The following is a 14,313-nucleotide window of genomic DNA, read 5'->3' on the forward strand; positions in this document are numbered from 1 at the left end:
GGGCTGGAAATTGAGTTCAAGGGGAAACAGGGTGGGCGGGCGGTTGTTATGCAGGGTCGAATGGATTATGGAATCACACACACCCGTCCAGACAACCGTTCACTTATTGAGGCCCTGCAAAGTGCAGGTCCCTTTTCTAGGAGCCAGGGATAATAAGAGGAATAAAGCAAAACACCTACCACCCCAGGAAATGCATTCCCATGGAGGAAGTCAGACATATGCCTATAGATACAATGGATCTGAAGGAAGACGATGAAAAAGGGTACTGTAAGCTTCCAGTGTCACTACGGTGACTTTCATTAAGACAGGAAGAGCTCTGACTTCATGAAGACCCATGAGCTTTTTGAAGTAGAGATCCTTGGGGTTGCTCATGTTTACTCTGGGGGTCATAGTCTTGCCCAAGAGGTACTAGCAACCTTGTGTGGGTTACGTGGAGTTCTTGCCCAAAGTGATCCATCTGCTTGCCTTTGTTGATGGGGGAGGAGGGGCAAAGAACTCTCTTAGGTGTGATGATACGCTACAGTCTCCTTTGGGAAATGGCAGGAAAAACAAATTCTACTTGATCTCAGAAGTGGGACTCAAAATATGGAAGAGTCTGTGAGACCTTGCTTGACACTGATCAGCCAGAATGTACACCGGCTCACAGTGAAGCTGACTGGCTACCATGTTGCCTGGGTTATCAGACTTGCCACAGCACCCAACAGAGAGGTTCATCATCCCTCCACGGAGGAAATAATAAATTTGGATGTCTGTAGCCTTATCACCCAAGACAGGAACTTAGTTAGGTTTCCTTTCTCTTGAGAATGCTGTTTGGGTGAGTCTGTTTGCTTTTGGAAACACAATGAAGAATAAGAATGCCACAAATTCCTAGGGCGGGAAGGCTCTGCTGGCTGCAACTGTGCTTTCTGGCAACGAAGAGCAAACAGCTGCCACTTAGGAGTGAGGAATGGGTGTTTCAATCCACTCAGGGCTCCCTTCAAGAGATCTGCCTGGACAGTAGAGCACTTTCATGTTTCCACACTAGCTGAGTAAGTATAATTCCAGTCTCATTAAAAGTGTATGCTAGAACAGCTGAACAAGCCAAACTCCTGGAATCCAGGTGCAGAGAAGGAGGAGTGATGAGCAAAGGGGTCAAGACCAGGCTGGAGAAACCCACAGAGACAGCTGACCTGAACAAGGGGGAGCTCATGGAGCCCAGACTGATAGCTGGGAAATCAGCATAGGACCGACCCAGACCCCCTGAATGTGGGTCTCATTAGGAGGCCTGGGAAGTGTATGGTACCTCTGACAGTGGAACCAGGATGTATCCCTAGTGTAGGAACTGAGGAACTGACTCTAGGAGCCCATTCCCCATGGAGGGATGCTCCCTTAGCCTAGAGACACAGGGGAAGGCCTAGGCCCTACCTCAAATGATTTGACAGACTTTGATGATCCCTCATTGAAGGCCTCATGCTCCCTAGGGAGTGAATGGGGGATGGGATGGGATGGGGGGGGCTGTGGGAGGCATGGGAGGCTGGGAGGGAGAGGGAACTGAGATCAATATGTATAAGAAAAATATTGGAAATAAAAAATGTTCTGAAAATTAAAAAAAAATGTGTATGGTAGAGCTTTATATTATTTCAGTCTCCCTAAACTCAGCCTATCTGAAGATTTCCATAACATCGAGCATCGTAAATGACTTGATAAATGCTAAAGCGGTTGCAGGAGAAAGCATGATCTATTAAAGTCCCTCAGTGCTCCACATAACACGTTGGAGCTTTTGTACGATGCTAAAGGCCTCCTTTGCACATTACCTGTGAATGGAGGCAGGGGCTCCACCCTTAAAAACTGCTCTCTGTAAAATAATAATATAATATAATAATCTTGCAGTGCAGGCTATTAATCTATGGGAGTTCATATGCACTGTGGTCGTTCAGCTGTTTGAGCACCTCATAAATACAGCACGTCTCTTCAGCAAATGCTGGCAATGCATCTAACCTGTAGGCAGTGTGTGGCTTCAGTGGTCCATCACAGAATTTTTGCTGGCTGGGATCACACTTGCCACCAAGGCTGTCCATCTCTGCACCAAGCTTAATGTTAAAACTCTTAGAACTGCTGTCGGGACTTTCGGCACACTTGCTGGCAAAATAATTGGTCTGGTAGACTCTAATGGAGGCATTGTGTCTGTACTCCAGGTAGGAAGGAAGAGGGTGTTGCTCTTCTGGTTTCAATTCATCCATGCCTGCAGGAGAAAACCCACAGTTAGAGACGTGTGTGTGTGAGTGTGTGTGTGTAAGAGTGTGTGTGAGTGTGTGAGAGTATGTGTAAGAGTGTGTGTGAGAGAGTGTATGTGTGCAGGTGTGTGTGAGTACGTGAGTGTATGTGTGTGTGTGAGTATGTGTGTGTGTAGGTGTGTGTGACTGTGTGTATGTGTGTGAGTGTGTGTGTACAGGTGTGTGTGTATGAGCATGTGTGTGTATGAGCATGTGTGTGCAGGTGTGTGTATGAACATGTGTGTGTGAGTGTGTGTGTGCAGGTGTGTGAGTGTGCAGGTGTGTGTATGAGCATGAGTGTGTGTATGAGTGTGTGTGAGTATGTGTGTGAGAGTTGTGTGAGTGTGTGTAAGAGTGTATGTGTGTATGAGCATGTGTATAGGCAAGTGTGTCTGAGTATGTGTGTGTGTGTGCAGGTGTGTGTGTGTATGAGCATGTGTATGTGAGTGTATGTGTGCAGGTGTGTGAGTGTGTGTGTGTATGAGCATGTGTGCGCACGTGTGTGTGTGTGTGTGTGTGTGTGTGTGTGTGTGTATGTGCTGAGTGCTACATTTCTAAGGCTACATGTTCATCCACTATCTTCGGTTATCCCATAATACATATTTGGCAGTCTCAAAAGATGCTATTAAAAGATTAATTCCAAAAGAACTATACATCATTTTTATAGTTATGCAATACACAATTGGGTTTCTAGACTATCAAATCAATCAGTTATATCAAATAATAACATGCCCCACAGCTTCAGATGCTTGGTAACAAACACCCCATCAAGAGACAGAAGCCACCCAATGATCTAGCTTGCTAAGCTCACTGTAGTTGTAGAAACTCCAATGACCTGGGAGACAAAGATAAGAAACATCATGTTCCAAGGCAGAGCAGCTGTTCCCCCCAAGGACACTATGCATGGCCAGAGATTCTTACTCTTCTGTTATCTTGGATACAATTTGGTCCTGGCTCAAATCTGAGCTCAAATCACTCTGAGCACTTCCCAGAATACCCTCCCTGCCCACCCAGCCTGCTGTCTATCTAGCCTGTTTAGACACTGTGAACTAGTTTTTATGTTGCTTGAGGAAAAAGAAAAAGCGTAACCAATAAGGAAAATATCATAGAGGTGGGAATATATCTCCAATGCCCTTCCAGAAGTGAGTTTATCATAGCACCTTTTATATAATAAGACTTTATATAGTAAGATCTGTTCACTGGCAGTATATCTCAGAAATTTTCTCCTGATTTATTGTTATTTTATTTATTCTGTTTCTGGGGAAGCAGATTTGTGGGTAGAGAGGAATTGACCAGGAGAGATTAATTTCAAGAACTGAGGTCCTCCCAATATTATATTCTCAGCTCACATTTTGGAAAGGTCCCAGACAGACACGTGGGGAGTCCTTTCTCTCTTCCTCTTCCCAAGGACCCAGCTGAGACTTCAAGCTATCAGAAGGCTCTCTGGATTCCCCTTTTTATACATCACTTCTACCATGCCCCCTTAACCAGGAGAGCCATCTTGAACAGGTGTACTTAAGTCCCAGGTGACAGATGACTTCTTGCATTTGACTGGTTGAATTGTCATTTACCTGTTCTGAAATGAAGATATTATTTTGTTCACAGAAGTTGAAGTAAAAAAGAATATTGCCTTTAGGATGAGTGTGCATGGATATGGATGGATGATTCTCTTTGGGTACCAAGAGGCCATCACTGAACTCTGGACTCCAGTAATGGAAACCTATCTGTCTGTGGACTAGAAGGCTGGCTGCCCTGCCACTGGTGAGCTTTTGGCCAATGCCCTAGATGTGTGTGTTGTGGAAACACATTACCTTTACTGCTGCTCACAAGTTTATCTCCAATTACAGAGTATGAGGAATTTTGGGATGTAGCAGTGACCCTTGAAATTAGTTAATTAATTGTGCATAACAAATTTCATATAACTACATAGAATGAAAACCCATACAGACTCTTAAATACCCAGTGAAACCAAAATACCATTTAGTCTAGTTATTGTTCCAGTGTCTGTCCTGTTTTAAAATTCCCCCTTTACCCATAATTGGCTCAAAGATCGTCAGCGGTGCTTAAGAAAATTCATGGATAATGACTTAAATAATTTTGAGAAAAATAAAGAAGGTAAAATAGACTAATGCTCATTGCACATTGGTATCTACTTGGGCGAACTAACACTTGGGACCTGAACAGTGCTTATACTCCCAATACAGCACCCCCTCAGGTAATGTGTGTTACAGAGTGTGTTACAACACACTCTAAAGATTACAATTCAGTTGTGTATCACAGTGTGGCAAGTACTGCATAGCATTTGTCAAGCCCGTGGAAACCTGGTAGTCCCTGCATATTCTACTAAACTAGATAATGAAATACTGTTAAAAAGTTAAAGGCTGGCTGTGGTAATAAATGTCTGTAATCCAAGCAGGAGACTCGTGAGTCTGAGGTCAGCTTGGACTACAGAGTGAGGGAAAAATCAGACTGGGATACATATTATATTTCCAGTCACCAAAAGGAAGCAACAGCAAGACGAAGCAAACAACATTTAGCAAAGGAGGTGATCCTTTAAGTGAACACCTTTTCTCTCTTGCAAGCTTTTGGAAATTTTTGTGAATTGATGCATAGTTTGGGAGTTCATGGCTGTCAGAGGCATTTGGGAAACACAGAGAGAAAAGGGGTTGAGACGAACTGCTACCTGATGGCAGAGTGCAAAAGAAGGGGGTCGTCCTGTGTTTCCAACAGTCTTGGAAAAGAGCAAGGGCTCTAAAAATGACCTTCATTGTTTGTGAGATAGGTCTTGCTGCATAGTACAGCAGCAAGTAAATCCTCCTGCCTCAGCTTCTTGAGGGCTGAGCTTGCAAGTTTGGGCAACTCTGTTCAGCTCAATGGTTATTGTCATTGCTATTGTTATTATTATTCTCCTCTCATTTAATCATTATGCCTAAAGATAGCAGGGTTCATTGACAAAGGAGCCTCCAAGCAGCTCTACTTGTATCTCCCTGTATCCAGCAGAGGCAAAAATGAGCATTAAAATTTTAATTTCCTACACTCTTCCAACGCTTTCAGTGGAGCAGCCCTCCCATGGCCCCTAAGGAGGCACCTCTGTGTCTTTGGTTTCACTAGTTCATCACGACTCACCGTCAGCTTCTCTCACCACCACTGCGAAGTATTTCACGGCGCCGTTGGCGTCGCTGAACCAGCTGCAGTTCACAGTAAAGTTGATGGAAGACTTGCTGATCAGTACCTCCTTCTCGTTCACACGGACATGCGGAGGGGGCGGAGGGGGCCCTGGAAAAAGAGGTAGGGGAGGAGCTAAGAAGGGTCATGGGGGGCTGCTTTCACCTCCTGAACAAGTCAGGGAGGTGGAGGTGTATGGTCACGTCAGCCTCTGGGCACCCGCGGGTGTGAGATTACAGACGCCATGAGGAAATTCTCCTCTCCTGAACAGAAGTAGGCAGAGGCAACAATTAGCCGTGACACGTTAAGCAAAATGAAGGAGACGGCTCCTCTGCAGGATTTCCCCTGGTTGTAGCACCAAATTGCTTAAAAGCCCCACGAGTTATAGACTAACTAGACCAGGCAAGGTGATGCACTTAAATCCCAACTCATTCCGGCACTTTAGTATCGACTTGTCTGCTATGGAGAACTTTACCCAGACGAATGTCTCCCTTTGGTTCTCCTCTCCAAGTCATAATGACACAGGGCTATGCACATGTAGGCTGTGTGGAAGGGAAGGAGAATGATAGAAATGGCTGAGAGGGAGGCACAGCCTTATCCACTGTGTGACAGGAGCTCTCACACAGACATCTGGGGACACTTACGGTCTATCATAGTGATGGTGCTGTCTTCAACCACCTCACTGGTCACACCAGCTGACTGCACCTTGATGGACACCAAGTATCTCTTATGAGGTACTAGCATCATGATGTTGAGTAGAGATTTTTCTTTCTCCAGCTTTCGGGAGAACTCAATTTCTTGGGTATCCATCTTTCGACACTCAACATTGTAACCATCAAAGTCGGAGTCAGGCGGTACCCAAGAACAGGCAATGGCTGTCGAGTTCTGGGGGCGGCAATGCAGGTTCTGTATCTTGTCTGGTTCTGTAGGAGCAAAGAGGAGAAGATGCAACTCAGGAGTGTGGTAGAATCATTTCCTCAAGCATCTTTGGGGAAAACTGTCTCTGAGATGTACACAAACAGTCCTCGTAGTTTATTGAATTGTTTTTTGGGGAGGAAAATTTTTAAGGAACTTCAAGGAAAATTTCTGGCTGCTGGAGTGCACTTTGAAACAAAAACATTTAAGCCCGGTTTGGTGGTGCCTTTAATCCCAGCACTCAGGAGGCAGAGGCAGACAAATCTGTGAGTTTGAGGCCAGCCTGGTCTACAGCCGCGAGTCCCAGGACAGCCACTGCTACACAGAGAGACCCTGTCTTTAAAACAAAATAAAACAAATGAACAAACAAGCAAACCAACCAACCATTTAAAGTCAAAATGGGGCCAGCTAGGTGAAGGTACTTGCCACCAAGCCTGATGGTCTGTGTTCAATCACAGAGAATACACAGACTTCCACAGTTGTCCTCTGACCTCCACGTCTGTGTGTACTGTGACATGCACACACATGCACACTCATGAGAGTGCACACAGAAATAAATAGATAAACAAACACAAATATAAAAGAAACAGCAATGTCGCTGGGATGTAGCTAGGTGACTTAGCACTTGCCTAGCATGCGCAAGGACAAGGGTCCTCAACACTGCAGAGCCAAACCTAAGCAACACAACAATAAAAACCCCACGAGAAGGGAGAGAACTGTCTCTTAGTTCACTAGTCTCTTAGACTTAGTTCACTGTCTCTTAGAATCACTAATACAACTGGGGAGACAGATGCAGTTGACCACACAGAAACTGGCTGGACAGAAGGTGAGCCTGGAGATTAAAAGGAAAGCTCCCGGCCTGGATGCGAAGTCGACTCTATTGTGATGATTTATTGGTGGAAATGTACAGCTGCCCAAAACACTGGCTGGCAGAATCATTACTCAATAAATGTGATCGCTGCCCAAGAGGAGGCTGGGAAGTAACTGTCGTGACTCAGAATCTTTCATGTACTGGCTTCCATTGCACTCCTCCAGTCTTACCTACAGAAGCCTAGAAGGATTCTATCGATCTATCCTCTACCCAACAGAAGATAATATGCATTCTCTCTCTGAAGCCAAGTCCGGCCTCCTCAAATAAGATTATGGATTCGACCCAAGAAGCCCCACTGGAGTAAGATGATCCTCTCATCCCGTCTGAAAGCCAAGAGAAGCAAACCAAGCCATACTTGTCCTCACAGATCCAGAAATTGGTTTGCTGTATGTTTTCCAGGAATCTCCACTGACGGTCTTGACACTGAATTGATAGGATCTCCCCGGGCGCAGCCCATGCACAATGCGTCCTTCTGATTTTCTGTTGCTGTAGGGGTTGAAGACAGTAAGTGCATCTCTGGGGAGCCACTGCAGCTCAAAGTCATTGTAGTCTGTCCAGTCTGGGGGCCCCTTCCAGGTGATGGCCAAGGAAGTGTTTGCAACATCGGCAAATGACAAGAGACTGGGGGGACTTGGGGCTATACATAAAATAAAATGGAAAATCACACAATCAAATTTGTGACATGACAGATTCAGAGCATTGAGTGACATCAGATCTACTTTCACGTACGGAGAAATAACACGATAACAGTAGATGTAGATGCTTTATTTTATAGTAGCCACCATGCACAAGGCTCTATCTAGCATTTTATATGTCTCTTCTTTAAATATCCATGGCGACAGTTTCTTTACCAGGGTGCCACAGGGTGTGGATGTACCCCGCGTGGGTTATGTGTGTAGGGAAGTGTTCCATCAGATCTGAAAGCAAAGGGCTGGGATTCAGAGACAACTGTGTTCAGTTTTAAGCAGTCTTGTAGACTGACTCTGTGCTGACTTGAAGGGAATGGCACTATTGGGAGACACAACTTTGTTGGAGTGGGTGTGGCCTTGTTGCAGGAAGTGTGTCACTGGGAAGGCGGGCCTTGAGGTCTCCTTCACTCAAGCTTCCCTTGATGTTACAATGAGACCACTTCCTGTTGCCTGCAAGATGTAGGACTCCCAGCTACTTCTCTAGCGCCACATCTGCCTGCACGGTGCCATGTCCCACCATGACGATAATGGATTGAACCTCTGCACTGCAATCCAGCCACCCCAATTACATGTTATTTTTGTAAGAGTTGCTGTGGTCATGGTGTCTCTTTGCAGCGACAGAAACCCCAACTAAGACAGACTCCAAGGTGGGTTACAGGTATTATCTGTGTGCACCCAAGGCATAACAGCATCTAGGAGAGACAAGGATGTTGTGTATCATTATCCTCACTTCTCAGAAATGAAAACGGATGGCGAGTTGCTCAGTGATCTACCTTGCTTCATGCAGGTGAGTAACAGCACAAACATAAGAACCTAGTGCTCTTTATACAAAGTGGAGATGAGTTTTATCTTATCATGGTGTGTGTGCCCCTGGCTCACACACTTCTGCCCCCCCCCACCTTGCCTTAGGACAGCCCTATGCTTCCCTGCTTCACTTGACTTGGGTTCTGGGTATTCAAACTTACCTCCTAGTGCACGAGCAGCAAGTGCTTTAAACCTCCCACCCCGCCCCAGGCATCTTATCATTAAATCATAGTTAAAATACGCAGTTAGAAGTCACTCCTCACCAGCACTCGGCTGGGCTTCTTACCTGTCCTGCCCTCCCCTGTGACTTTGTTGCTGAGGTCCCCACTGTGGGTCACCACACACAGGGTGTATTTCCTTCCGGGAACGAGGCCTTGAAAGCGCCACTCTGTCGGGCCCTTGTCTCTCCAGTTTTCCTTCTTTGTGCCATTGGGATTGTAGAGGATCAGTTCGTAGAAGTCGAAGTCCCCAGAGGCTGGGCTCCAGCTGAACCAAAGGCTGTCGGTCGTGTTCCGATTGGACCCTTTGAGATGATTGACTGCGGCTGGGACTGGAAGGAAGGGAAACTCACACTGAGAATGAAACCACGGTGCAAAACCACGTGCATCCTCAGGCGCGAACCTGGGCTGTTGCTGGGCTCACGGCTCAGTTGCATGCACGGTGGGCTCAGTTCTCGCTGCTGAATCAGACCGCTAACACCGAGCAAGGGAACAAGTTAAAATGAATCGGAACAGGTGGCAATTCTTCATGCCGCCCGGGTGAGTCCCGATAAACAGGTATAATGACCACTCCGGACTGGGTAATATCAGGCAACGGACATGTGCTGGATGCCTTCCAAAAGACCCGGGAATGGTTTCAGCTTCTCCTAGCCTGACCCACCTCTCCAGCAGCTGCCATCCCATAACCACCCTCTGAGTCTCTTTACTGTCCCATCTGCATTTAGTGTCTCATTTATGGCGTTGTCTTCCTTGTCAAAACTCCATGCGGACACACCTCAATTTAGGAAAAGAGTCATTTCTACTATTATAAAAAAGTCGGAATGCTGCCTACGCCATAGATCTTTTATTAAAGCTGGTATTCTTTGAGTAATGATGATTTGTCGGAGATCCCCCTCCACACACACACACACACACACACACACACACACACACACACACACAATGTGGAATCTTACTTACTGTGAGGCTCAAAGGCTTACACTCACAATGTCCCGCTGCAGCCTCCTGACTGCTGGGATTGAAGGCACACACCTCTATGCAAGCTCACACCTTTCTTTATCTCTTTATTAATGCTTCAAGTCTCCCTGACCAAGAATACTGATTACAAAGGTCACATCTAGGCAATACGTTTTGAGCTGACTGACTATGGCTCTTTCAGTCCTTTTGGTGGCCAAACAGAAGATTTCCACTGGCTGCCCCCAGAGGACTGTCTTTACACATCTCCTCTCCCTTGCCTGCAGACTTCAGCTGAAGTAGTTCCTGTCCTACGAAGCTGTGGTCTGCACATGCTCATTTCATGGAATGTTTCAAAGTCATCTCCCTTTAAATCTGCTAACCCTTTTCTCTCTTCTGATGTGGAGCCACCTAAGGCCAGGAGTTCTCAGTCATTGCCATTTATTTCTTTTTCAATTATTATTATTATTATTTTAGGAGTTGGTCATGTGCCAAGCACGGAAGAGCAGTTGTCAAACCAGGAGGAAATTGAAGTTGAATGAGACTTAACTTATTTGAAGCCCAGAAAGATTTCTGTCTCCCATTTTCTTGAAACTCTTGTTCACTTTAGCTAGGGCTCTGTTTCCAACACACGGTGGTCAGGGTGTGTGTGTGTGTGTGTGTGTGTGTGTGTGTGTGTGTGTGTGATTTGTAGTTGACCTTTTGTGAACCTGTTCTGTCTTCCGTCTATACTTTGTAGAAAGTTTCTTGGCATAGCTTGACTGCGGTCATGAGGGGTTACCACCCTCCTTTGAGTAGTGTACTGGCAAGTAGAAGAACTGGGTTAGTTTTTCACAACCTCCATCAGACAAATAAGTAGAGGTAAAAGGACAGAAGCAAGTAGACTAAGTAGACACAACTCATGCCCAGTCTAAGTTAGGGTCAAGAATTTCAAGGTCTCATATTCGTGTAATGTTCCACTCTGGACAGAACGGGGAAGGAAGAACAAATCAAGGCTGAGGCAGTGGATGCTGTGATAACCTCCCCCCCCCAAATACTGTTTGGGTCTTACCTGTTCTGCTAAAGATAAAGGACTCATTGGACAGCTCCCCGCTGTGAGTAACAATCACCAGCTTGTACATTCGACCTTGCAGCAAGTTCTGGAAAGAGAAGCTCTGGACTGTTGGGTCAACTTGGGCTCTTTCCTGAAGAGTTTTGTCTGGGTTGTACAGAAAGATGTTGTACCAGCTGAGTTCACCCTCCGAGGCCGTCCAGCTGAAGGACAGGTGTCTAGTGGAGTTCTCTGTGATCTTCAGATTGGTGACAGCAGCTGGGACTGTAAGAGCCAGGGAACAAGAGAATGAGTCGGCATTTTGGAACGTTCCTGATACAGTCCAGGGTCAGCACCTTGGTGGCCACATTCAACCCCTCTCTGCCTTTAAGGTATGTTGACTGTTGGCACATGCCTTATCCCAGCACTCACTTGGGAGGCAGAGGCAGGTGGATCTCTGTGAGTTCAAGGCCAGCCTGGTCTACAGAGTGAGTTCCAGGACAACCAAGGTTACACAGAGAAACCCTGTCTCAAAAAACAAAACAAAATTGTTGACTTCCAATAATGCAACCAGCGGCTTCCTAATATGAGAGATCTTGGTGACAGCCTTTTCCAGCTGACATTTCTGTGCTCCACACAAGCTTTGAGTTGGACCACCCAATCACCTATCCCAACTGTGAACTGCCAGAGAGAGTGAGGGGCATAGTCCTGCAGATCCAAGGCTGCAGGGTCTCCACAACACAGGGCAACGGCACACGCCCCTCGCTATAGCTTTATAGTACATTTTAAGGTCAGGTAGTAGACTAAGTAGACATAACTCATGCCTAGCCTAAGTTAGGGTCAAGAATTTCAAGGTCTCATATTCGTGTAAAGTTCCAGTCTGGACAGAGCGGGGAAGGAAGAACAAATCAAGGCTGGGGCGGCTCCAGCTTTGTTCTTGCTTACCCAAGATTGTTGAAGCTAGTTTTCTGTCTCTTGAGCGTCTGCATTAATTTTAGGATGCATTTCTAGCTCTGCGAAACATGCCATTGGCATTTTTGATGGGCGCTGAGCTGAAGCTGTAGGTCACATTAGGTGGGTGGAAATTCTGGCCATATTCTTCCTTATAATTCATGAGTGTGAGAGGCCTTTCCAATTTTGCGTTCATCTTTCTTTTTCAACTTCTTTCCCCAGAGATTTGTAAGTACCATTGGAGAGGTTTTTCACTCTCTTAGGCAAATTCTTTTCTAGGCATTTTGTTTTCTTTGTAACTGTTGTGAATGTCGTTCTGTCCATCATTTCCTTTTTAGGAGTTTTTGTATGATACGCTGAAGCCTTTTGGTTTTTGCTTTTTGTATGCTGACTTTGCATTCTGCAATTTTACCGAATTGTGTTTTTTTGTTTGTTTGTTTGTGTTTGTTTTTGTTTTGTCTTTTTTTTTAAAAAAAAATCAATTCTAACAGTCTTCTGTGGACTCTGTGGGGTTTTTAAATAGGTAAAATCATATCCACAAATAGTGATAATTTAACTTCCATACTGCTCATGCGTTTTTTTTCCTTTCCTTTCTGGCAGTGTGTTTTATGAGGGTAGTGGGATTAGACATTCTTATCTTGTTCTAGACCAGTAGTTCTCAACCTGTGGGTCTCAACCCCTCTTGAGAGTTGAACGGCCTTTTCACAGGGGTCACCCAAGACCGTCAGAAAATACAGATATTTAGATTGCAGTTACTTATAGTAGCAAAATCATAGTTATGAGGTAGCATATGGTTGGGACTCAGCACAGCATGAGGAACTGTATTAAAGGGTCGATTCATCAGGAAGGTTGAGAAACACTGCCCTAGATCTTAGGGGAAGTTCAGCTTTCTTTGCATTCCGTATGATGCTGGCCAAATGTTCCTTATGTATGGCCTTTATTATGCTCCCAGACCCAATTTGCCTACTTTTTTTTTTTAATCATGAGCAGAGGTTGAATGGCAATTGATGCTTTTTCTGTATCATGGAGGTCTCATACACAGATTTGCATATGTTAACTGTCCTAGCACTCACAAGGTAAACCCTTCTGGTCATGGTGAATGGTCTTGTGTGGTCTTGTTGGGTTAGAATTGCTAGTGTTCTGCAGAGAAGTTTTGTGTCCATGTTCATTAGAGATAGTAGTCTATAATCCCCCCCACACACACACTTTCATTGTATCCTTATCTGGCTTTGGTATGAGGGTAATAATGCCCTTGTAAAATGATTTTGGAAGAATTCTCTCCTCTTTAGGTTTTTGGCCTAGTTTGAGAAGAACTGATTTTAGTTTTTTTTCTGGCCAATTGGAGAGGCTCCCAAGTGACTGGGACACAGAACCACAGAGGCAGAAAACTACAGCCCTGGCTCCCTAGTAGGCTGAGGCAGGCTCTCATGGAGCTGGCGGAGGGACAAGGCAGTGGCCGTTGCTCTGTGGTGCCCACTTGAGGTCCTGGAAGGAGAGTTCTCAAAGTTGGAGGGAGCAGAAGAGGAGAGAACCAGGTACAGAGGTTGACAGGAAGAATTTCTCCCTGAAGAATCTAAAAAGTATGCTGTCACCACCTGACATCTTCTTCTAATCCCAGCTTCCGACCTTGAGGGCTGTACTGTTTTAAACCACCAAGTCTGTAGCAAAGCGATAATAGACTAAAGGCTTTAAGGACAAAGCAGAGTCGGAGTGTGGTGTGCTCCAGCCTATGGACTGGCTGGCTGATGCGGGAGCATGAAGTCAGGATGAAGGCGACTAACGTGTCAAGAGCCACGAGGCTTCTCCCAGCATGGCTCCACTCTTACCTGCAGCGTCCACACCACGGTAGACGCCCACACCACGGTAGACGCCCACACCACGGTAGACGTCCACACCACGGTAGACGCCCACACCACGGTAGACGCCCACACCAAGGGCATAGCAGGTCCATTACCTGTTCGGCCTTCGGCCTGGGCTTCCTTGCTAAAGAGGCCTCCGCTAACGGTTAGGATGTGCATCCTGTATTTCTTGCCTGGCGTCAGATCTTCGAATTTGTGCTGCTTAGCGGTAGCCGGCTCTGAGGTGTTGCTGAGGAGAACCCCGTTCTCATTTAGAAGCAGGATATCGTATCTCTCTGCCACACCGATGGCCTTCTGCCAGCTTAGCGTTAAAGAGTTACTGCTGTAGGCATTGTCTGCAATGACTCCCTGGACAGGGGCTGGAACTTCATAGAAAAAAAAAAAAAGGAGGCAAGAAAACTCAGACGTGACCATTTAGGGCAAGATACTCAGTTGAGGAAAACTTAGTAGAAACAAAGCGCACAACTATGCATTCCTTCCTTAACAATAATTTTGCAAAAAAAATGAAATTTTGAAAAGTGCATAGTTCTGAAGACTACTGTCTGGGAATAAAATTTGAAACATCTTTTTAGCAAGTATACAGTTTCTCCAATCATGTCTAATTA

At 45.6% G+C, this 14,313-nt stretch overlaps 1 protein-coding gene across 1 annotated transcript in view; it reads right to left on the reverse strand.

Annotated features, from left to right (window-relative positions):
- The window catches only part of Ptprb (protein tyrosine phosphatase receptor type B), a 97,228-nt gene that overhangs the window by 21,767 nt on the left and 61,148 nt on the right, over window positions 1–14,313 (reverse strand). Inside the window, exons 15-21 of the mRNA XM_051176223.1 lie at window positions 13,804–14,073; window positions 10,920–11,183; window positions 8,983–9,246; window positions 7,559–7,840; window positions 6,062–6,340; window positions 5,379–5,528; window positions 1,978–2,221 (exon numbers count right to left, since the gene is read on the reverse strand). Coding sequence (XP_051032180.1) covers window positions 1,978–2,221; window positions 5,379–5,528; window positions 6,062–6,340; window positions 7,559–7,840; window positions 8,983–9,246; window positions 10,920–11,183; window positions 13,804–14,073 — 1,753 coding nt within the window. The remainder of the gene's footprint in view (window positions 1–1,977; window positions 2,222–5,378; window positions 5,529–6,061; window positions 6,341–7,558; window positions 7,841–8,982; window positions 9,247–10,919; window positions 11,184–13,803; window positions 14,074–14,313) is intronic.

Source organism: Phodopus roborovskii, unplaced genomic scaffold, assembly GCF_943737965.1.
Source record: "Phodopus roborovskii unplaced genomic scaffold, PHOROB, whole genome shotgun sequence".
NCBI lineage: Eukaryota > Metazoa > Chordata > Mammalia > Rodentia > Cricetidae > Phodopus > Phodopus roborovskii.